General features: G+C 46.3%; 1 protein-coding gene across 1 annotated transcript in view; it reads left to right on the top strand.

The window, feature by feature from the left end:
- Positions 1-23279, top strand: part of Stard9 (StAR related lipid transfer domain containing 9) — a 90138-nt gene that overhangs the window by 53860 nt on the left and 12999 nt on the right. The window contains 6 exon segments of the mRNA XM_032904024.1: positions 2181-2371; positions 2835-3306; positions 4601-14434; positions 14522-14719; positions 15056-15239; positions 15614-15751. Of these exon segments, the coding sequence (XP_032759915.1) occupies positions 2181-2371; positions 2835-3306; positions 4601-14434; positions 14522-14719; positions 15056-15239; positions 15614-15751 (11017 nt within the window).

Genomic DNA, 23279 nt, shown 5'->3' on the forward strand with positions numbered 1-23279 from the left:
CATCTGGTGCCAGCCTGTGGTCAGGTAGTGTGGCTCTCAAGCTAATGATTGGGCGAAGGGGACAGGGAGTGGAACAGACAGAAGAAAGTACATGACGTTGGGGATTTAGCTCAGCGGTAGAGCGCTTGCCTAGCAAGCGCAAGGCCCTGGGTTCGGTCCCCAGCTCCGAAAAAAAAAAAGAAAAAAGAAAAAAAGAAAGTACATGACTCAGTCTGGATTTGTGGGCAGTCTGTCCTACTCTTAACCTGGGCTTGGCTTCAGGGCTGCCCTCATCCTAGGCTGCTATCCCTCATTTATCTCTGGAGGAGCATTTGAGAGAGCTAGAGCTTTTTCTAAGCCATTTTGTTTTCATGTAATAGTGATCTGAACTAGGAAGAAATTTTGTCCTCAGAGTCTGTTGCCTATGTTCTTTGCATTCTCTTGTTTGGAGTTGGTGGGGAGAGACTTAGCTTTAAATGTTAGAACCCAGAAGAGGCTCTCACTGCTGCTGCTGTAGTAAGTAGCTGTCACTAAATTCTACTGCAGACTCTGAGGCCCAAGGTAGCAGAGGACAACTGCCAGAGAACAGTGGGGAGTATAGCAAAGTCCTGACAAGTAGTTGGTGACCAGGCAGGTCTAGGGGATGCTGGAGTCAGCTAAGAGGAAAGGCAGCCATCGTTACTTTCAGGTCCCTTGGCTGCCTTGTTTTGGTACTACATCCAGACAGGTACATAGCTGGGTTTTTTTGTTGTTTTTTTTTTCTCACCTGTCCTGGGAATTTGAAAACTGTGCTTAGCAGAGGTGTCCTTCTGGCTGAGGCTGAAAGACAGCTTTGGTAAATACACCTTGGCATCCTAGACATTCCCCTTCATAGTCCCATGCAAAACTGCTGTGGCTGCTGCTTTTCTAGAAGCTACAAGAGCGCTCCTAAGAAGATGCAATATGCAAATCTAAGAGCTGGGGAAACACTCGGGAGGAAAGTGAGTAACCTAGGGGATTCAGAGTACACACTTCCTTCTGGATTTGGTGTTCTGTGGATTTTAGTTGGGCTTCTTTAGGCCTGCCTCACTGAAGGGTTTATGTTTATAATTCAGCCATTACTGTGGCCCAGTTTTGAAGTAGTAATACAAGCACAAGTGTAAATATATGTACAAAATGTTTTGTGTTTTTCTGAATTTTTCCTAATATTTCTGCTGGTTTATTCTAAATTTCCTGGGCAGCTCCTCTGTACGAGTATACTTGCATGTATACATGATGTTGGGGGCATGTGTATATGTACTTGTGCATGAGAGATCGAGAGAGAGAGAGAGAGAGAGAGAGAGAGAGAGAGAGAGAGAGAGAGAGAGAGAGTCTAAGGTTGATATCCGTGTCTTTCAATGGCTTCACTCTATTAAGGCAGGGTCTCTTACTGACCCCAGAGCTTGCCAGTTATAGACTAGCCAGCTTGCCCTAGGTGTCCCTTGTCTCTGCTGTCCAAGGGCTGGGATTACAGGTAGCTACCATGCTTGCTTGGCTTTTATGTCTATTCTGGGGATCCAAACCCTTGCCCTCACATTCACATGGCAAATGCTTTGTCTACTCAGCCATCTCCCAAGTCTAGATAAAGATGCTTGACTTAGCATTTTTTAATGTTTTATTTTACTTTTTAAGACAGGAAAACCAACCTCAAACTCTCTGCCTCCAGAGTATTAGGGTTAAAGGCATGTGACACCACACTCAGCTTTTTGTACTTTTAATTTGTTTTACTCTTATGATTTCCTTATGTGCCAGGTGTGGTGGCACATGCCTTTAATCTCAGCACTAGGAAGGCAGAGGCAGGTGGACTCAGTGAGTTCAAGGTCAGCCTGATCTATATAGTTCCTAGATAGCCAGGGCTACATAGAAAGACTCTGTCTCAAAAACAAAACAAAACACCAAAGCAAATAAAATAAACAGCAACAAAAACCATCTGTTTTACTCTTATGAATTCCTTATGAGAGTTAATTTGGGTTTCTGCTAAACCCACAATTCTAAGAATAGTCTAATGTCTATTCTCTGCTCCTGTATTATGACATCATGGACTGCCTATGACAACACACCTATTTGTTCTAAGCTGCCAGATGTCTGAAGCTTCTTCTACCTTGTTGAATTCAGGGGTGCTCTCAGAGGGATATTTGTCCTGAGTTTGGTTTGCTTGGGTGACCCTGAGCTTTTTGTCACAGGAGAGTGCTGGAAGAGCAGAGTGACAAGGACCAGCAGCCATTAAGAAATGGCGAGATTTCCTACAGAGCCCAGACTGAGCAGCAGCAGTGCCATGTGGAGGCTCTGAAGCAGCAAGCCAAAGAAGGACAGAGTAGAGTCCAGAAGGAGCTAAAACTGGACCAGACACATATCAACCGACAGATAACAGACAGTAGGTGCCCTCATCTAAGGTGTCTGCTTCGTCTGCCTTTTCCAGTTTCATGCAGCCAAGCTTCTGCATTCTGACCTTTGTTGTCTTTGTGATATGATGGAATCTTTTGTACTGGGCATTCTCATCCTTCCTTTAGAGACCAGAAGCTCACACAAGGGGGCTGGAAATAAGCAGGCGGACTTCTCTAATGGCCCCTCAGAATGATGCATCTTCTGCTGACTCCTTCCAGTGGCGCACTTGTCTGTGCATTTCCACCCGCCCCACTTATCCACTGTTCCATTGAGGCCTACACATCTTCCTTTCCTTCTCCTTCAGTAAGGAGGCCTTGTAGCTCTCCCTTGCCACACCACTCTATCCAATCCTCTTTACTCCTTATAGCTCTAGCCATGGCTGGAGATGTCTGAGTCCAGACAGCCATAGGCAGGAAGTGCTGACCGTCTCTCTGGGTGTTTTTGGTTCCCAGACCAGCAGTGGCTACTCAGAGAAGAGACCTGGCTATCCAACTTACGAGAGACACAACAAGAAGGCGACTGTGGAGAAGAGAAAGAGCTTGAGGCCTTTGTGGCACCTGATGCTTGGCTCCCAACAGTTCCTCAGACTCCACCATCTCCACTGGTCCAAAGCCAGAAGAGGGTGGTGCAGCCCCGGTGCTTGCGGAAACATACTTCTCGGGCTACAGTGTGGAACATTAGGCAGAAAAAGGTATCGTTCCAGCTGGAGAGAATTAAGAAGCGGAGGCTGCTGGAAGCCCAGAGGAGACTGGAGCAGCTCAATGCACTCTTCTGGATCCAGGATGATGGCACCTCCAAGGCCCCAAGTCGGGCCTCTAGCTCTAACACCACAGGCTCAGGATCTCAGCGTAGAAGCAGATGGACAACTTGCAGCTCTCTGAGTCTCCAGAGGCTCTGCAGTCAACGCCTGTCCCAGCTACGCAGGTACCAGTGATGTCACCAGGAGCCGTGGCTGGAGTTAACCAGTTTTCCAGGCAGTGCTCTTTACTCTGGGGCTTCTTCAGTCTGTGAGGTGCTTAGGTGTTTAGTCCTCTGGTCCTGCTGGGCTTCTCTTTGTTTGCATATCTTAAGAAACAGACTGCTTCTTAGCTCTCAGAGGTGCTTTTCTCCCAGCTCATTTCTCATTCAAGGAACTCAACTCATTTACATGTGTGTTTTAGACCTAGACTGCCCGGATGCAGTTTCTTATGTGTTTTGCCTCCACCTTAGTCTCACCTCCAGTCTTCCTTGATCCCACAGGCTGCCTCCACCCTGGCCTGACTGACACATGATTCCCCCGTACATGTTTGGATCTGACTGTTGGCTCCTTCACTTCCTGTCTGCTGTCACCAGGTTGGGGAGTGTATTATCCCCCAGATTCCTTGGAGTAGAAGACTGTGTCCTGTTCTGTGTGTCCTTGGCCTTGTTCAGAAGAGTCATACAATGTCTGTTGCTGTCATGTTTTCTTACCTCTCTGTCCTTCAAATAACTGGGCAGGCAAGCCAACTTTTTACTATGGGAAGCATTCAAACATGCACAAAGTTGAGAGACTTATGGAGTACCTATTTTGAGCAATTATAAAGATGCTACACTTACTTTACAGACCCACTACCCTATCTTCCAAAGGATTTAAAGCAATATCATATTTCAACCCTGTATCTTTAAGTATGTACCTCTAAAAATAAAAACTGTTCTGTCATACCTACCAAATCATACCTGCCAAGATTAGGTTATAGCTTGATAGAAGCTAACACTTGGGTCACACTCCGTTTTCTCCAGTTGCTTGAATGAAGCCTTGGTTTTCCATATCAGGAACTAATTGGATTTATAAACTACCTGTCACTGTTACGTCTGACGTTCCTGTAGTCATTCTTTCCTATTTCTTCTTATCAGTATGCAAAATGGGGCAGTTCTATAGATGATGTCACACCATGGATTTATCTGCTTGATTCTTTATAGTATTAAAATTATTCCTGTTTTCCTCACATAGCCAGTTGCTTGAAATGTAAAGATAAAGCAGTTGGGGATGGAGATTGAGCAACGTGTATCTGAGACCACTGAAAGCCAGGGCTGTACTGTCAACAGTCTGCTTTTGTGTGTGTTGATCTGAGGAATGTAGGACACAGTGTGTGGGTGGCCTGCTTTCCAACCTCTTTCAGAGTAACTAAGAAGAATGCCATATTACTTAGATTGACACAGGGGCACTACTATTCTGATATTGCCTTCCTTGTCTTCACAGTGCTGTCATGAACTGGGATCCTTCGACCATGTCACCACCTGTGCCTGATCTGACTCAGCAAAAGCCAGAGAAAACCCTGTCAACAGATACTGTTCCCCAGGCTACAGCCTGTCCTCCAAGGACAGGATGCCTGGGCAGGAACAGCCTCCATTCATCACGGTGGAGGAAGTTCTCTCCATCCAGGGGAGCCTCTGTCAGTAGCCAAAAAATTGAGTCATTGGGTAAGCAGCCCTGTCAGATGTCATCCCAGGGTCAATCAACTAAGAAACAAAAACCAACAGATGGTTCAAGGATCTTCACCCCTGCTGCCCAGACCAAGGCTAAGGGACTAGTAGCCTCTGTCAACACACAAACTGTATGGCAAAAAGAAGAGAGCTGTGGAACCTACAAGGCTCCTAAGGAAACTACCTCCCATCCTACGTATCTCAGCGGATCGGAGCAAGCAGCTGGGCATAGAAAAGTAGTCAAGACTTCTCTGGCAGAATCCAAACCACCTCCTCCAAGCAGGGCATCAAAAAAGCATCAGAGGGTGCTGGCAGCTAGGGCCAGAGACATTGCCAAAAAGTTCTCTCGTTTGTCTTGTGGCTGTCCTTTAAAAAAACAACCTAGTGCAGAGGATCCAACCTCCTTCACAGATTCTAGACCTATAATGGACCATGTAAGGGAAGAGGACAAAGATTTATCTGACACTGAAAGTAGTTACTCAGTGGATTCTCTTTCTTACATCTATGCCAAAGTCCCAAAGGAGCTGCTGAAACCAGAGGAAATTCAGGGAAAATGGGATCTCCCAGATCCAGAGAACTCTGAAAGTGATAACAGTCAAATATCTGAGGATTCACTTGCTGGGAAAGGGCACCAAAGTCTCTCAGAAAACTCTGCAGGTGAATATTCCATGAAGGACCATGGGCATTCAAGAGCCAGACCTTCAGCCTCTGTGAGGGGTCTCCCCATGTACTCAGACAGTAGCTTATGTACTCATACAGACAGGAGCTTTTCCTTGCACAGCCTAATTGGTCCTGAACATAGGCAAGGGGAGCCTTTCCTTGGCTCTGCTGATGAGATGCCTACAGAGACTTTCTGGCATCCGCAGAAGGCCACCCTATCTGCAATAGACAATGGACAGGGGGCAACGGACAGGCCTAGCCCTATCAACCACAGAGTGGGAGTCGGGGTCAATAATATTCTGCCAAAAAGCAATTCATTTTACCATGATCTTCAATACCAGCCCCGTTGTGAGCAGCTTGAGTCAGAAATGGAGACCAGCTATTCCGAACAAATCAACCCTCTCCAAGGTATTCAACTTGCAAGAGAGAGCCCCCTGTTATCTGTGGATTCCTGGTTTTCTTGCGACTCTAAGGTCAATCCCAGCAGTCCCTCAGGGGTCATACATTCTCTATGTCCAAGTCCTGACATACATGAAACTCAGCCCTATAGTGAGAAGCCCCGACACTGGCTAAGCAGTGAAGAACCAAGTACCTGCAAACCTCCCCAAACTAGTACTGAGCCACCCTGCAGTTCAGATTTGTATGCAACTTCTGCTTCTGATACATCCAAGCCCTCAGTTTGTGGAAGCCAAAGACTCCTTCAGCCAGGAGTTGATGGATTCTTTCAGGGCAGAGAAATGCCTGACATGACCAACCAGGGCATCTCTGAAGAGTCCCACAATTCTGACATGTCAAGTGTGCTGGCTACCTCTGCCACCTCGTTCACTCATGTACATAGTATTAATAAGAAGGACTGGGCTGCCCTTCATCAAGAATATCTCCTTGAACTCTCTGATTCTACTTTTGAAGCTGTAGGAGAGCCCAGGCCAGCTTTCCCCTTCCTGGAGGAAGACTCTAGCTCCCTGGCTAATGCTTCTGATAAAGTAGACTCTCAGTTGCCCACTGGCCCTGGGTTATCTAGAAATTTAGATTTCTGCTCCTTTCCAGCCCACCTATCCCAAATCAGGCACTTAAATGCAGAGAAAGACCATGACAGTCTGAGTGCCAACGTAGAAAGTGCTTCTGATCTCTTCAGTACTGTTGAGAGGATGAGCTGTAATGAGGCATACCCCACAGACATAGAGTCTCTGACTTCTGGATCTATAAATGCACAGGCCTGCACAGCAGGAAATTCGATACCAAGTTCCATGACAGAAGCATGGGAAGTCAATCAGGCCAGCTTGGAAGGGTGCCTTCAGGGTGGCAGACATTCTGCACTGAAAACTTCCTCTGGGCAGTATTTCTTCCAGAAGAGGGCTTATCACACTTATGACACCTCAGCCTCTGAAGTAGATTATTTACCTCAAGATGAGACTCTTCTCAGGAAAAATACTCCAGTTCAACCAGGACTATTAAGTAACAACAGCCACCAGCACCCCCTGCTGGAAGAGAAGGTGGCTTCCCAGGAGTGCTCCGAGGAAGTAGCTGGAACACACATAGATGCCTGTTGCACTTTCCCTTCAGGTCCAGAGCTGTTCCTGCACTCTGACCCTTGGAGCTCTTTTCCATCCTTCCTGCAGTCGCCTTCCCTGGAAACATTCTATGTAACCAAAAGCAGGGATGCCCTGACAGAAACTGCCTTAGAGATTCCAGCCTGCAGGGAAGCCTGGGTGCCCTCCCCACCCCCTAGAGAAGCCTGGGGCTTTGGTCATAGTCATCAAGTCCCCCAGAAAGCTCACAAGAAAAATAATTTGCCCAAGTTGTCCCAAAGTCAGAATTCTAAGATTGATTCACCTCATCAGACAATAACCAAAAGGCCAACGGATATGAATATAGGGGAAGTTACTGGAGAACTGGGGAAACTGCCCAGAAATATGAGAAAAGAAGAACCCCATGATTCTGCTTACTGTTTTGTTGCTCAGAACAGACAGCATCTCCCTTCTACCAGACTCAAAGCTTGTGAATGTAGAAATCAACTTGGAATTTTAAATAAGTACAGCCTCTCAGTCCATGAGGATGGAGAAGGGGCCTCTGCATGGCATCACTGCAGTGTTGCCTTCAATGGCTCTGAGTCAAAGACTTTGCTCTTCATTTGTGATTCTAAGGCAAGTGGGGAAGAACAGAGTCCACTCCTGCCAGAGACGCAGTCCTCTAGTATGCACAGTCAGTCTCCTCCTGGAGACAGGTCTGATTTCATTGGTAAAATCACCAATTTAGACCTGGAGAAGGTAATGCCAGAGGAAACTGCTGTTTCCTTGAAATCAAGATCACTCCACTGTCGAAGTAGCCCTGCGATCATGGCAGGAGGTAGGAGTCCCACCCACAGGTGGGAGGGGAGGAATGAAACTGTGCTTCTCAGAGAAGTGATTTCCAAAGACATCCGAGAAGAATTTAGTCTTCCAGGAACCCAGTATACCTGTGAAAGATGCCATCTAGTTATGTGCTCTCAGGAAAGAAAGCCCACTGAATGCAAGGCCCATGGGCAGTCACAAGAAATACAGTGCAAAGAAAAACCTTTGGGAGAGAAACAGAATAAAAGGGTTAATAGTACTGATGAAATGGCTAGGCTGATCAGGAGTGTAATACAGCTGGAAACTGGCATCTTAGAAATCGAATCCAAGCAGAATAAGCAACTTCATGCTTCCCACACGCCAAGTACAGAACTTATGCTCCAGGACTTACAGGACCAGAAGAAGACTGACCAGGTCCCCGAGCCAGAAAGTTCTGGAAAACATTTGTGCTTTGAGGATTATCCATCTTTTCCAATACAGATAGAAGATGGTATCTTTGAAGACAACAAAGCTAGAGAAATAGAGGGTAACAGTGCAATTAGTAATAATGCTCAGGTCCAGAAGATCACAGGAAGCCCCTTCAGATCAAGGGACTGTAAGCAAACAAGGGGGTCTGAGAGAGAGCACGCATACCCACCACCTGGAGCACACAGACTTGCCAGGGATACATGTGGTTCTTTGGGGAAGGGCGAAGCTCTCAGAAAGCCTAGCAACATGTCCCTTCACCCTAGGAGAATGAAAGCATTAGCTAGATCTCTGCTATTGCAGCGCAGCCTGGAGAGAGCTGAGAAGGATGATGAGCTCCTAAAAGCATCAGCAAAGTTCCAAGAGCAGACTTGGGCCTTGGAAAGTCTTGAGGAACTGGAGAGTGTGGAAAGTTTTCAGGAAAGCCAAATTATTACAGTCCCAAGTGATTCAGAATTGGAGGATGTAAAAACTCCAGGGAGAGTTGAAGAAATGACAGTGGACAGGGGAGGGAACCTGAAGGAAAAAGAGAATGTGGAAATTTCTACTCCCAGCCAGCACTGGAAGGGCACAGTTTTCAGGCAGGAGACTGTCTCCCCATTCCATAACCAGAGAGACTTCTCTGCAGCTCTTCCTTATGGAGAGCTGAGTGGTATCCAACCCGTGCATTCTCCAAGCTTCCCAAGAAGCTGTTGTCATTTCTCTGATACCAAAGGTGTCTCTTCATTTGAGAACATATTAGAACCTACAATGTTGAAAACAAATAGAAATTTTTTGGCAACTGGAGTAGGGGATCAGGATCATAGTGGGGAGACTGGAAGCAGTAGCCTGCAGGGAAGTGTTTCTGGGGATACTTCCACCACACACACTCCCTGGGGTGGATCTGTAACGCCCATGCTCATGAGAGCTAATGGTCAGTCTGTTACATCAGACAGTATACAACTAGAGACAGAGGACTGGATAACAGAAAGCACCAGCTCCCAAGAAGACCAGGAAGGGGACTTCAGAGTTACTTACACAGGCTTGACTACTCAGGAAGGTCTGGGTTCTGAATCTGAGGCAACTGTACAAAAAGAAACAAAAACCAGTTCTTTGGATACTGTCTTAAGGCAGACTGAAAGGAGGGTCAGTTTCCTTTTACAAGAAGATAGTAATCAGGGTGAAGAGGAAAGGCAGAAGGCAGAGGAGAAGTCAGAAGACCAACAACTTCCTAACTCTGCTTGCTTACCACCGGTGTCTGTACTGAAAGGACCTGATCCAGAGCCTCTGCTACTACCGGACTCCTCTGTCCATGCATCCATATGCCTGGCTATCTTGGCAGAGATCAGGCAGGCAAAAGCACAGAGAAAGCAGCTTAATGACTTTGTGGCTGAGGGGACAGTCCTTCCTTATGAGACGTCACAAGAAGCTGAGTGTTTTTCAGAGGCTGCTGGTAGGTCTCAGACACAGACAGTTACGTTAGGGTGGGATAGCACCAGGAACGATGCTAAGACACAAGGACTGCATGTGGCAGCTCCACCTCCTGTGTTTGCAAACCTCTTGGCTGATGAGAGGAGAGCCCAGGCCAGTGCAGGGAGCCTTCAACATGTGCTCAATCCTGAAACTGATAGAGGGCCACAGCATCATTTGTTGGCTTCTTCTCACATTATTTCAGGGCTAGAAGAAAGATACTGCACTGGAGAAGCAAGGCAATTTTGTGGAGCAAGAGGATGGTCTGATTTTTCTGAAGTCATCGAAAAAAAGAAAGAAACATCTAGAACAATGTCCTCTGTTGGTCCTTTGGACTCAGACAGGCTTCTTTCTATACTAGCTGTAGAGCAGAATGAGAGGGTAGGATCAGAGAAAGTGTCTGTCGTACCTTCTCAAACTTCTTGTGATGGTCCTGGGAGGATTCTGCATGGGCAAAGTCAGTTGGCTGCATGGGAGACTGCAGAGGATATATCCTTTGGTGGGAAGGACACTGTCCTGGGTCATCAAAAACCTAGAAGTCTAGATAGCACATGTGGAGGAGACTCAGGTAAGGTCTCAGTGAGCACACAGAAAGGAAAAACAGTCCATTCTGAGTGTCAGTCTGTGATCCGTACTGTTGATAATACTGTGTACCTTTCTCAGCCTAAGCAAGACCATGTGCAGTGCTCAGATGCTTCTGCTGGCTTAGAAGGAGTGAAGGCAAGTCCAAAGTCATGTGTTCTTCAGCCTGGAGCTCCAAGAAAGGTTGAAGCAGAAGCTAACATATGGCATCCTGTCAAGTGGAAGAACGTTGACTCTGGTCTGGCAGAAGTATGTGGGAGTGACAGCAAAAATCTAAGGTCAACTCCATTTATAGATAAAAGACCAAGCCTGCATCCCAGTGGAGTTAGAGAAGAGGCTCCAGGTCTGTGCCCAGAAGAGCGCCTTGTCTTCAAGGGGAACACTGGAGGCAGCAGGCCACTTGGCTTATCTTATGGGGAGGAAGAGAATTGCCCTCACCTAAGTGGTTCTCAGCCTGCTGCTGCTGTTCACGACTGTCGCTCTCATTCCTCTACTCTGCCATGTTATAGAGATGGTGTCCTTAGGAAGGGAACTCTCTGGGCTGCTCCACATCCTGACCACTCACTTTTTATAGTACCATCTAGGGTCTGCGAAGTGGATGGAGCAGGAGAGAGCTTTTCCAAAGACTCTCAAGTGTCTTTAGCACATGGCCTCAAACATAAATGTGGTCCAGTAGACAACAGCATTCCCAACCCACCCACTACAGCTCTTGTCTCCTCTCCAGCTCAAAGCTGCAGCTGCCTTTGCACCTCAGAAATGAGGGCAAATTGCCTCACCCACACTGTTGCTAAGGGAAGATCAGTGGACGGTTCTGGGGAAAAGACAACAGGGAAGAAGGCCAGCACTGCCCCTGAGGATTCTTATCCATCCAGCCCTGCAGGCATGAGCTCTGAGCCACGAAGAACTCTGAAGAATAACTCTGTAAGTGAGAATGTACAGGCATCACAAACAACACCAGAACAACCTGCGGTGACTCAGAGACCATATTCAAATGAAGAATCTGTTGACAGTAAGCTGGAGATAGCAGCTCAGTTTGGGCATTTAGAAAATACCATCAGATGCTGTTCAAAAAAGATGCCACCTTCCACTAAGGTCGGGGGTCACAGTTGCTTGGATTCTCAAGCCAAATTTGTAGACATGTTGAAACATACCTGCCACCCTCAGATTGAAACTTCATGGGAAGAGGAAGAACAACAGAGAGACCAGGTCTCAGGAGATGGCAAAGTCCATGCCCAGGTCAGAAATCTAGTATCTTCTAACATTGGTAGCTTTGATGGCTGTCAGACTATAGATGGTGAAAGAAAGGAGATAGTTGTAGCCAAGTCTTCTGCGTCCCAGACTTTCTTTTCAGACTTTGAAGCCCAAACTGAACCATCACAGCCTGCTGCCCAGACTCCTAGCCAGCTCTGCTCTGATAGGGAGCAGCTGCCTCCCAGCCACAGGCACTTGCTTCCTGTGATTGCAATCTTCTCTGGCCCCAAGCGTGCCAGGTACTCCCCTAGACCTCAGTTTACTGTGGTCAGCTCATCTCGGTCTCTTCAAGAACTAAATTTGAGTGTGAATCCTCCTTCGCCAACAGATGAAGATGCACAGGGGCCAAATTGCTTGTGGAGCCCACATCTCAGGGGTCATTCCTCCCAAAAGCCAGTATCAACATCTCAGAAGTCTCAAGATTACAGTCAGAAAGCCTCGTGTAACTTGAGCAATAGCCACACTGATCACAGACCCTTGAACCCTGTCATTCCTCCTTACCCAACGTCTTCCACTGTGTCATGTATGCCAACCCCTGAGTTCATGACTACCTGGATGCCTGGGGCTTTGGAACAGGCCCATCCAGGAAAGACAGATAAACTGAGTGTCCAGGGTATGCCAGAGAATTGGCATTCTCAGGTGGACAAAGAAATGCTGCACTTTGATTCTAGTAACTTAAGTCCCTATGTCCTGCCCTGGTGTCCACAGGGACCTGTGCATATTGGTTGGAAGCAATATGTGTTTGGAAGTGCAGTTGATGTCTCTGGTAGCCAGAAATCTCAGTGCCTAATACAATCAAAAATGGCTCAGTGTTCTAGCATGGACAATGTCCTAGAAGACAAGAAATCTCCATTTCACTTCCATCCCAAGACTGATGCCCAAACCCAGGATTTGCAAAACATACACAGTGGCATTGGGAATGACCAGAGTTCAAATGAGCTGCCTCTGGCTGGAGGGAGTACCACAGCTCAGGTAGATGAGATTATATTACTCTGCCCACCAGAGACAGGCTGTGCTGGGGGGGAGGCCAGTATGAATACCTTCGAGCAGGGAACACGGACCCTGGGCAGCAGGCTTCACTCAAATTGCATTGATGTCTCTGTTCAGCCTGATGCCAGGACAATGTCAGACTCTGATCTAGCCTCCTGGACCAGGATGCACAACCTGTCTCTCCACCTTTCACAGCTTCTGCATAGTACTTCAGAACTGCTTGGGAGTCTCTCACAGCCAAGTGTGGTCATAAAGGAACAGAATGGCAACAGTGAATCCCTAGATGAGGCCCAACAGGCCCTTATGATGGATGGTTCTACTCAGACCACTGTGGATGAGGGGATCCAGACAGACCTGGCCTTACCTCCTCTGGCCTTCCAGGCGCCAGAGGTCAAGTCAGAGGAAGTCAGTGTGATCCTTCACGTGATGGACTCAGGTATTACCACTGTGGCTCAAGAAAAGGGAGATGTCCCAGTGGTGTTTCAGAAGAAAGAGGCAGAGGAAGCAGCAGAACCCCCAGATCTCCACAAAGGAAGTACCCACGTTAAACTGCAGAGCCCTCCTGTGACCTCACCACACTTGAGGTTTCAGAAAGCTGATTTTGGGCAGAACTTTACTTTCATGAACCCCCCAGCTTCTCCTGATGGTTCCCCACTTCCCAGTCTGCAGCCAGAGGAATCTTGCATGGTGGTCAACATGTCCAGAATCTCACACCACTCAAGGCTCACCCTTGGTGCTTCTGAGTTCACCCAAGAGCCTAGCACCCAGAATAGGTTGGGCAGCTCGAGTGCTGTGCTGGTGGATAGGGCGTCCTCTCCAATCCTTACATTTAGTGCCAGCATCCAGGAGCTGAGCAACCCCTTAGCCTGTTTGACTCTATCAGTTCCCTCGGCTCATCCTCTTGAAAACTTCCAGAAGCTTGACATCAATCCAGACCCTGAAGTTGGTGACCTAAGACCTCCAATGGGTAATTCTCAAGCCACTGATAAGGCTGGCGTCTCTCAGAGAGCTGAGTCTGTGGACAGAGAAGTCAAGAGCCCCTTAGGGAAACGTTCTGAGAGATTGTTTCTTTATTCTAGCTCCCCTTGCAGCCCACAACAGAGCTCTAGTCCCCAGGTTAGTTTCTCAGGAAAGTCCCCTCAGCAGCTTCAGCTCAAGAGCACCACTGGAGACCAAAGCAAACCACCATCTTCACCACCAAGGCACAGGATCCTTGATGATAGCGTTGTGTCTGAGACGGTGGCTTCCACAGAGCATGGTCCACCAAGCAGTGGGAGGCCCAGTCAGTGCCAGGGCAGGGCAGCAAATGAGGATGGGAAGTCAGTGTTTATGGAAGAGCCACAACCCAACGTGGACCGACCTTCATCACGGAGAGGTCTTCAGCCCCTTAGCCCTTGTCAGATCTCTGCTACTACAGGGCTTCAAAGTCCTGCTGTAGATCCACCTCAGGTCTGCCAACCTGTGGAGCTGCTCTGTCCTGGTTCACAAAAGTATGTGGCCTCTGGTCCCCAGCATCACAACCTCAGGGACTTCTCAGTTCATAACAAATTTAATAACTGGTATGGAGTTCAGGATGGACCTTGCAAAAGTCTGCATGTAGGTGACAGTTTAGGGGTCAGATGTGACTTGAGTTCTGTAGGGAAACAAAGGCCCCTGCAACCTTCTGACAAATACAGCCAGGAACCCGAGTACCTACGATTGGAACACATCCCCTTACAAGCTGGGGTCCAGAAGCCTTCACTCAGTGTGGAACTCACAGAAGCAAAACTACACCATGGCTTTGGGGAGACAGATGCTCTGCTGAAGGTGCTGCAAAGTGGGACAGGGGAGGTGTTTGCTCCTGAAGAACCTGCTATGCTCTCCCATGAGGAGTTCTACACTAGGTAAGGGCCCTGGGCCTAAAGGGCAAAGGGTGGGCAAGGTGACCATCAGGGTGAGGTCATGTGGGAATCAATCACATTTTGTCTCAGGCAGAAAAAGACTTTTGAGACCCTCAGGAGAGAAAGGACTGAGCGACTTCATAACTTTCGTCGGACACGAAGCCTCAGTCCCCAGAAACGACTCCGCTTCCTGCCCAGCAAGGACCTCCCCACCGGGGAACTTGACTTGCCCAGCAGACGCCAAGAGTACCTGCAGCGCCTGAGGAAGCATGTCGTGGAAACCACTAGGTAATGAAGATTCTGGAGCCTGCAGGAAGCAGGCTCTGCGGGAGCTGGCTGGGACTGGAATTTGACCATCCAGAGTCTCTTCCAGAGGGAATGGGGTACTGGGGTACAGAAGGAGATGGGCAGAGAGAAGTCATTGGGAAAGTATTGGACAGAGACTTTTGTATGTTATGCCAGTCTGTGTGTTGGGGTCTTAGAATGCCTTTTTCTTCTCCTAAGAATGCAAAATAACTCTGTAGGCAGCAAGAGGTTATGCCGAGCTAGCAGGGGTGGGCAGTACCATACTTCTATGTGCTTGTCATGTTAGAAGGAGCCTTTTAACCTTGTGGACTTCCCTAGAATCCCAGAACCAGCACCAAGATTAGCCTGCCCTCCCTCTGACATTGAGCTCATGCTTCAAGAGTATCGTCAGGCCCGTGAAGAGGCCAAGGCAGAGATCGCACAGGCTCGAGATCGGCTCAAGGAGCGGAGTGAACAAGAGAAAAAGAGAATCCGCCAGCAGATCATCTCCCAGCTGCTGAAGGTGGGGAACGAGGCAGTCCTCTGCCTTAGGACAGGCCTGGAACCTGGGCCAGACCTTTACTCTGCCTGTTTGTGAGTCTGATACGGTTGTAAAGTGCAGGGCTCTGCTTCCAGCCCAAAGCTGGACCTAGATCCCCTTTACCCCCTCATCAGAGCACTGCTGTCCCAGGCTAAAGTGTGGGAGGAAGAGGCTTCTGTGTGGAGTTAGGGACATGGGGAAGGAAGCATAGAGAGTTGTGGCTTCTGGGAAGTAGGTGAGAGGCTGCAGCAGGAGGTTCTGGGATGTAACTGGTGACAGCTGTGGAGGTGACAGGGAAGGGAGAGGATGTGGCAGTGTGGTATCATCAGAAGCTAGTTCATCTCTGTTCTTCCCAGGAAGAGGAGAAACTACAGATTCTAGCCAACTCCAGCTCCCTGTACACCAGTTCCAATGGAAGCCTATCTTCTGGTGCCACGTCTGATTACAACAGCAGCCCAGCCTTCTTGGGCCACCTCCAGTCCCTAGAGGTTTTGGTGAGTAGGAAAACATCAGGGAGCTTCTGAGATGACTGTGGATAGGGCCAGCCCTTTCAGGGGCTGTGCTGCTGTGAGCCCTTCCTGTGCAGCTTGCTTTAGGTCTGCCTTCCTCTCCCTTTATTCTTGCTTTTTTGCTTTTTTGTTTTAAAAGCTTTGTTTTGTTTTTAATTATGTGTGTTTGTTTCTGTGTGTAGGTACATGTGTGTGAGCGCTGGTACCCACAGAGGCCAAAGGCCTCAGGTCTCCCTGGAGCTGGCATTACAGGTGGTTGTGAGCTGTCTAATGTGGGTGCCAGAAATGGAACCTGGGTCCTTTATGAGAATAGTGCACACCTGGGCATAGTGGTGCAGGATTTTAATCCTAGCACTCAGGAGGCAGAGGCAGGTGGATATCTGTATGTTTAAGGCCAGATTGATCTATATCCAGGACAGCCAGAGCTACATACTGAGACCCTGTCTCAAAACAAAAGCAAAATCCAAACAAACAAACAAAATCCAATCTACAAACAGAATATGTTCAGTTTTATTTTAGTTTTTAGGTTTTGGTTGGTTGGTTTTTGTCATTTAAAAATATTAAAGATTTATTGTTTTGGTTAGGTTATGGGGTTTGTTTGTTTGTTTAAAGACAGGGGCTCACTGTATAAAGTCCTAGCTGGCTTGGAATTCACTATGTAGACCAGGTTGGCTTTGAACTCAGAGAAATTCACCTGTCACTGCCTCTGCCTCCTGAGTGCTGGAATTAAAGGCATGTGCCATCATGCCCAGCAAGATTTATTTTTATTTTTTATATGGGTGTTGCCTGCAGGTTTGCATATTTCCACAAGAGTACCTGGTGTCTATAAGATCAGAAGAGGGCATCAGATCTCCTGGGACTGGACTTACAGACAGTTGTGAACCACTGGGAATCAGACCCAGGTCCTTTGGAAAAGCAAGCCCTGCTCTACTTCCCCCTCCCCACCTCTCCCTACTACCTCCCCTCTCCCCCAGATCCAACCCCCTTCCACTTCTCAGAAAAGAGCAGGTCTCTCAGGGACATCAACCAAACATGGCATAACAAACTTTAAGACCAGGCACATAGCATCGCTTTAAAACTGGACATGGTAGTATGGAAAAGGTTCCATAAGCTGGCAAAAGAATCAGGGACAGCCCCTGTTTCCACTGTTAGGATTACCCCAAAGAACCCCAAGTTACCCAGCCATAACATAGATACAGAGAACCTAGGTCAGACCTCTACAGGCTCCCTGATCTCTGAGTCCCCATGAGTTCCAGTCAGTTCTGTGCACACTGTTTTCTCATGGTACGTCCCTGATCCCTCTGGTTTCTCTGATCCTGCCCCTACCCCTTCCAGAACTCCCAGAGCGCTACCAATGTTTGGCTGAAGTCCTCTGCGTTTGCTCCCTGAATGAAGCCTCTCTAGTCTCTTTGATGATAGTTCTGTTAGGCTCCGGTCCCAGAACACTCTGCGGCAGGACAAACTAGGTCGAAGGTTCTGTGGCTGGGTTGGTGTCCCAGTCCTGCTCTTAACACTGAGCCGAGTTCTCTAGACCAACTTAAAATTTTATTTTATCCTGAATAGTAGATGCTATTTTAGGATAAGGTAGTAAATAAACTGGTGTTCCCTTTAGACCATTTAGAGACTTAAGCTTGTTAGGGATAGAAATACTAATCTTCTTATTTTATGTTCCCTCTTGTTGCCCTGAGCTAACTTAAGGAATGCTAAGCCAGCGTAATCTGTGGTGTGTCCAAATCTACAAGGTCAATGGCGCCCTGAAGAGGCTGTTTGAACTGAGATGGAGGGATGAGATTCAGAAGAGCCGAGTAGTGCTAGTGTTGGGAGAGAGACAGCCTAAGAAGGAGGCCTCAAAGGGGAGAGTAAAGAGCTGAGCAGGAGCGGAGTATAGAGCAAGGTGTGTGAGTGGCAGGAGAGTGCACTGAGAACTCTGGCTACTTTCTGACTGATGATGGCTACTCCACAGAAAGGAAGTGATAGAAAACACAGACACACACACGTACACACACGTGCACACATATACATATATATAATAGAATAAATGGATTGAAAGTGAAAGAGACAAGTGAAAAGTTCTCAGGGAGAACTTCCCCTCGGGATGGAGGTCCTCCAACTCAATGATCAGACCGAGACCACCGGATGCAATCAGCAAGAGGATTTGGTTTATTGTCGGGATACACAGGCACAGACACCTGTGGGCGCTTCAGTCACTCGGGGGACTGGCGCGCCCCACGGAACCAAGGATGGGCTTTTTATAGGATTCTGGGGAGCAGAAGCAAGCATACAGAAGCAGATGCATGGTTACAGGGATATAATTGGTGGATTCTAATGTGGCAAGGGTTTAGCCCGGGGGCAAGTTCCCTAGCTACCTTCTTGGAACATAACGACTGACTCGGCCCCCCAAGGGTTTAGCCCGGGGGCAAGTTCCCTAGCTACCTTCCTGAAACACCAGGGTGTGGGACCTCTCCCGGGGCTTTTCTCATTGTCAGGCGCTCAACCGCAGTCGTCCTGTTGCCATGCCTTCAACCATACACATCTTGCTTGGCAGCCGCTGTGTACTCAGTGTTCTAACCTTTCCCTGAACCAGTCATCTTAAGTACAGCCTTGCAAAATGGCGTTACTGCTGCTAAGCTGGGGTCTTTCAACAAGAACAGCATGGAAAGACCTATTAGAGAACCATGGCACAACTGAGCAAGGCGGTAAGAACGTGGTTTTGGCATTTTCAGTGAGATGATCATATATGGGTGCAAGGGGAAGAGCAGATGCTTGGTGACTGACAGCTGAGAACAGCACGCACTCATTTGCTGATTGCTAGTGTATGTGATGTGTGTATGTGATGTGTATATTGGGGTGCACATGCTGCAGTGCATGTGTGAACATTACAGAGACAACTTTGTGGAGTTGGTTCTCTCCTTCCATCTTGATGTGGACTCAGGGATTAAACTCAGGTCTCCAGGTTTATATGGAAAGTGCTCAGCCCTGAACTCATGTTTGGCCTAAGAAGTTGTGACAGCCACAGTGACAGTGAAGGATGCTGGAAGATGCTTTGTGGGGGGAAAGTTGTGAGTTTGATATTTTCTTACTGGGTTGAAGGTATTTCTGAAGAATCCGTCTTGAATCAAGAAGGCAGCTGGAAACATGAATACTCCAAGTAAGGTCTGGCTGGAGATAAATATTTAAAGTTCATATTATAAATTAAAATGCACATAGTAAAGAATAATATCTAAATGGTGGTATATGCCATGTAACATGAAAGTACATGTTTTCCCTACACAGAAGTGTGTGTCTATGCATGTGTGCATGCATGTGTTTGTGTGTGTGTGTGTGGTGGTGGTGGAATTTGAATATGTACCACCTTAGCCAGGGTGATATATTTGCTGAGGTCTGTGTACATACATGTGAATATGCACATGCATAGAAAAATGATGGACTTGGGCTGGCAGGGTGGTTCGGGGGTAAAGGACTTCTTGTCAGGCCTAATGGCCTGAGTTCAGTTCCATGTAGTAGAAGGAGAGAACCAGTTCTTGCAAGTTGTCCTCTGACCCCCACATCACACACACACACACACACACACACACACACACACACACACACTCATGGGGGGGCAGCCAAACATACATACATACATATATACATACATTTTAAAAATGTAATTAAAACAGGGAATGTGGTTGGGTTTTATTTTTTTCTTAAAAATATCTTTGGATTTTATTGCCTATACTAGCTCAGTCTTTTTCATAGCTGAATAGTATTCATTTTCTCTTTTATTATCGTTAGTAGACTGTGTTGTATAGGTAATATATTCATGGAGTAGAAGAGCCAAAGATATAAATGTATCTTACTCTTTATTTTTGAAACAGGGACTCACTATAGATCCCTGGCTGGTTTAGATCTTGCTATGTAGACCAGGCTGGCCTCAAATTCACAAAGGTTCACCTGCCTCTGCTCTTTTAGTGCTAGGATTAAAGGCATGCACCACCACACCCAGTTATCTTTGTTTGTTTTTATTTACTTACTTTTATTATTTTGGAGACAGCTCTGGCTGTCTTGGAACTCTATGTGGACCAGGCTGGTCTTGAATTCATAGAGATTGGCCTGCCACCATCTCCTTAGTTCTGGAATTAAAGGTGTGTACCACCATAACCAGTTACCCAATTTTTAAACAGTAAGTCAAAATATACCACTCTGGCTTCTAGCCCAATGCCAAGGATGCTTTTGAACTTTTTTATGTTTTTTTAAGATTTATTTGTTTTATATGAGTACATTGTAGCTGTCTTCTGACACACAAGAAGATTTTATTACAGATGGTTGTGAACCACCATGTGGGTGCTGGGATTTGAACTCAGGACCTCTGAAAGAGCAGTCAGTGCTCTTAACCACTGAGCCATCTCTCCAGCCCTTTTATGGTTTTTTTAGTCACGTTTTCTCCCTGTAGCCCTGGCTATCCTGAAACTCACGCTGTAGAGTAGACTAGCCTCAAATTCAAAGCTCTGCCCACCTCTGCCTCTCAAGTGCTGGGATTAAAGGTGTGTGCCACGACTTCACAGCTTGAACGTTGATTTGTTTTTATATAATCATATGTGTGTGTATGTGCAGTACTTGTATCATATTCCCCCAGTCCTTTCTTCCCCTCCTCATACAGCCAATCCCATTGTATTAAGTCAACCTCATACTTCTGTTTGCTTTGGGAAGCAGTAAGTTAGGGTTACTCAGAGGGGCTCGGGTGAACGCTTGTTTTCAGGAGCATGGGCTCTCAATCAGTGGCAGCATCAAAGCAAATGTGTCTCCCTCCTTCATCAACCATTAACCATACATAGATTCTCAGGAGGGAATCCTGTGCTTCCTCAACTCATGACAAGATGTCAGCAGGCCCACTCTGCAGGTAATCACAGTTCAGGACTGCAACAGCCATAGCGTGCCTGGAAGTCAGCATTCTGCATCACTTCTCTTCGTCTGCCTCTTCCTTCCATTCCTCCTGCCCCTTCTTTTCCTTCTTCCATGATGTTCCTGAGCAGATATAGCTGAGCACACAATAGTCACTCATTCATAGTTTGACCAGAGTTATGAGCCTGTAGTCATTGCTACTCAGGGTGACATTTTGGGTTTCCACACAGCCAGAGAGTATGTGGTACTTGTGTTACTGTGCCTGGCTTATTTAATGTCTTCCAGTTCTATTGATTTTTGACATAATAAGGTTTTATTTTTCTTTATGTCCAAAGAGTATTGCACTGTGTATATAAATGACATTTTCTTTGTCATTCATCTGTCACATAGCTCTCGTAAGTAAAACTTCAGTAACCGTGGGCCTGAAACTATCTCTTTGTATATGGATTTATCTCTGTTGTATTATGTGTAGTGGGTATACTAATGTGCATTCCTACAAAAATAGTAGGGGTCCTTTTTTCTCCATGTACTCAACAGCATTTGTTTTTATATATGGAATAGTCATTCTAACTGGAATGAGATGGAATATAATTATAGTTCTGATTTGCATTTCCCCAATGACTAATAGTGAAATGTTTTTTATATGTGTTGGTCATTTGTTAAATCTTTTTTTGAGACATACCTATTTAGATCACTTGCTTACTTTCACAGTTGGATTACTCACTCTTATGTTAAAAGTTTAGTTCTTTATAATCTATATATTAATCTGTTGTTTTCAAATACTAAATCCCAGCCCTTTGATTTGACCAGTGAAGTCTCAGGAGCCTGATACTGGGGGGAAACTAGCTAGCTCAAAGGAGCAGAGCAAACACCCAGCTGACCTTCCTATTTTGCCAGTGACCCAGAGGGGAAAAGTTTCTTCTCCTCCATGCTGTCTTAAATATTCAACTCAAAGGCCCTCCTCTCTGTTATGCTTTGCCTCTTGACCTAGGGTTGACTTTATTTCTGGGCCACACCACAAGTTCTTTTTTGTAATAGAAAGCTCTGGGACAACAGGCGTGTGCTAGGGCTGAGCCGCAGTACAAGGTTTTTCTAGTTCACGACTTCAGGGTTAAAACAAAACGTGGTAAGATATCCTGTTAACATTAATCCTCTGTCAAGTGGATAGCAGATGCATTCTTATGCCTGTGTGTTGTTTGATTGTTTGTTTATGAGTATATTGTCACTGTCTTCAGATACACCAGAAGAAAGCAACTGGTCCAAGCTAATATGTGGTTGCTAGAAACTGAACTCAGGACCTGAACTGGAAGAGCAGTCAGTGCTCTTAACCGCTGAGCTATCTCTCTAAGTTGTCCAGCCCTCTAAGTTGTCTTTCTGCTGGTAATTTTCTTTGCTGTACAGAAACTTTTACATGTAATTAATCTCAACTGTCAATTTTAATTAATTAATTTTTTGAGACAGGTTTCTCTGTACAGCCCTGGCTGTCTGGAACTCACTCTGTAGACTTGGCTGGCCTAGAACTCAGATCTACCTGTCTTTGAGCCTTGGGAGTGTTGGGATTAAAGGTGTGCACCACCACTGCCCAACTGAACTGTCAGTTTTAGAATTTTGTAGATACGTCCAGGAAATCATTGTGTCAGTTTTGAAGTATTTCCTTTGCTTTCCTATAATCTCAGTTTCAAGTTTTTCACTAAGGTCTTTGGTCCAGAGCCTGGTAGGGCAATACACATCTGTAATCCCAGCTGTTGGAATGTTGAGGAAGGAGAATCAGGACTTTTAGATTAACTGTGGTGTAAAAAAGATACTCTCAGAAAACAAAATCTTTGTATTCATTTTGAGTTGATTTTGTGCTGATGAGGGTTCAGATTCAGCTCTCTCCGTGTGTGGATGTCCACTCTTCCCAGTGATATCTGTTCAGCTGTCCACTCTCTGGTGTTTGTTTGGGGACCTTTGTGAAGTATCAGTTGGCTGTGGATATAAGATTTATTTCTAGATTTTCAATGGTCTGTGTGTTTTTTATGTCAATACCACAGTTTTTGTTAGTGTGATTCTATAGTATGTCTTGAAATCAAGTATCGTGAAGCTTTCTTCAACTTTGCTCTTTTTATTCAAGATCTATTTAGAGCACTTTACATTTCCACGTGGTTTTCTGTTTCTATGAAAAATGGCATTGACATTTTGATGCAAAATATGTTGAATCTGTGGATTGTTTTGAGTGTGTTGGACATGTAACTAATTCTTTTAAATAGTGAGCTTTTGGGGAGATATTTCCATATTTGAGCTTGACGAAGTGAAGTTCTTTTCAGTTAAGTGTATGTGTGTGTGTGTGTGTGTGTGTGTGTGTGTGTGTGTGTGTGTGTGTGTGTGTTTTGTAATGTTTGTAAATGTGTGCATCAGATCCCCTGGATCTGGGTATAAGTAGATATAAGTGCAGAAACTGAACTAGAGTCCTTTGGAAGATCAGTGCTCTTAACCTCTGAGCCATCTTTCAATTCTGGTTTTTAATTTCTTTTTTCAGTGTTTTGCAATTTTCATTGTGTATGTATTTGTATCTGTATCTTAGTTAAGTTTATCCATAGCCACAAAATAAATAAATGAGACACCTGTTGTGGGTGGCTTTATCTTTATGATT

The sequence above is a fragment of the Rattus rattus genome, chromosome 5 (assembly GCF_011064425.1).
Source record: "Rattus rattus isolate New Zealand chromosome 5, Rrattus_CSIRO_v1, whole genome shotgun sequence".
Lineage (NCBI taxonomy): Eukaryota > Metazoa > Chordata > Mammalia > Rodentia > Muridae > Rattus > Rattus rattus.